The sequence below is a fragment of the Nansenia antarctica genome (assembly GCF_963989245.1).
Source record: "Nansenia antarctica genome assembly, chromosome: 5".
NCBI lineage: Eukaryota > Metazoa > Chordata > Actinopteri > Argentiniformes > Microstomatidae > Nansenia > Nansenia antarctica.
The window spans coordinates 2,219,457-2,220,713 of record NC_137690.1 but is presented as its reverse complement, the minus strand read 5'-3'; the positions used below and the strand labels follow the sequence as shown (position 1 = coordinate 2,220,713).

Here is a 1,257-nt window from a genome sequence, read left to right as displayed (position 1 = left end):
GGAGAGGAGGGGTGAGGAGAGGGGAGGAGGGGTGAGATGGAGAGGAGGGGAGGAGGGGGAGAGAGGAAGTACCTTGTTGAGCTCCTGTTTCTGCAGCCTCCGTAGGCCCCACAGGTCATCAGACAGATCTCCATCATCATACTCCTCCTCCTCCTCATCCCTCTCTCCCTCCCTCCGCTGGGCCTGGGCCTTCTTCCTCCACTCCGACTCTGCAGCAACAACCACAGGTTACCAGAGGCGCCCTCCTCCTTTCTCCTCTTCCTCTCCTCACCCCCCTCCTCCTTTCTCCTCTTCCTCTCCTCACCCCTCCTCCCCCTCCCTCTCCTCTTCCTCTCCTCTTCCTCTCCTCACCCCTCCTCCCCTCTCCTCTTCCTCTCCTCACCCCTCCTCCCCCTCCCTCTCCTCTCCCCTCCTCCCCCCTCCTCCCCCTCCCTCTCCTCTTCCTCTCCTCATCTCTCCTCTCCTCTCTCCTCACCCCTCCTCCCCTCCTCTCTTCCTCTCCTCTCCTCCCTTCTTTTCTTCTTTTTTAATGTTTAATTATTTTTTATTATTTAACCAGGAGGTTGAGATTAAAATCTCTTTTTTCCGACCTCTGACCTGGCCAAGAAAGCACACCAGTACAGACACAAGTTACAACATAGTCAAATAAAACATAATAAATAACAGACATAAGGGAGATAAGACTAGGTAAATATTATTAACATATAACAAAAAAAATTAAGAGTAGCAACATTTCACATTTCTGTCACACTGTTTCCAATCTTTGAGCTTTGAACTCCATGTGTTATTCCATGTCCAGGTTATTCATCTGTAGTGTGTTCTGGGGGTTATTCCATGACCAAGGCACAAAATAAGAGAAAGCTGCTTTGCCAAGTACGAGACCTGGGTACCTGATAGAACAACCATCTAGACCTGGGTACCTGGTAGAACAACCATCTAGGGGGTGGGGGCAGGTACGTACCAACCACAGCCAGGGAGGGGGGGCAGGTACGTACCAACCACAGCCAGGGAGGGGGGGGCAGGTACGTACCAACCACAGCCAGGGAGGGGGGGGCAGGCACGTACCAACCACAGCCAGGGAGGGGGGGGAGGTACGTACCAACCACAGCCAGGGAGGGGGGGCAGGTACGTACCAACCACAGCCAGGGAGGGGGGGCAGGGCCAGTAGTCTGTCTCTATCTTGGAGGGCAGGCTGGGGTCGGGCGGCTGGGCTGCTGGGAACTTCGACGACTCGATGATCAGATCCTCCATGTGCTT

General features: G+C 54.3%; 1 protein-coding gene across 1 annotated transcript in view; it reads right to left on the bottom strand.

Moving 5' to 3' along the window:
• LOC308159149 (dematin-like) overlaps positions 1 to 1,257 on the bottom strand; it is a gene marked incomplete at its 3' end in the record, with an annotated part of 14,491 nt that overhangs the window by 6,023 nt on the left and 7,211 nt on the right. The window contains exons 7-8 of the mRNA XM_080532901.1: positions 1,134 to 1,257; positions 73 to 209 (exon numbers count right to left, since the gene is read on the bottom strand). The exon at positions 1,134 to 1,257 is cut by the window's right edge and continues 23 nt beyond it. Coding sequence (XP_080389027.1) covers positions 73 to 209; positions 1,134 to 1,257 — 261 coding nt within the window. The remainder of the gene's footprint in view (positions 1 to 72; positions 210 to 1,133) is intronic.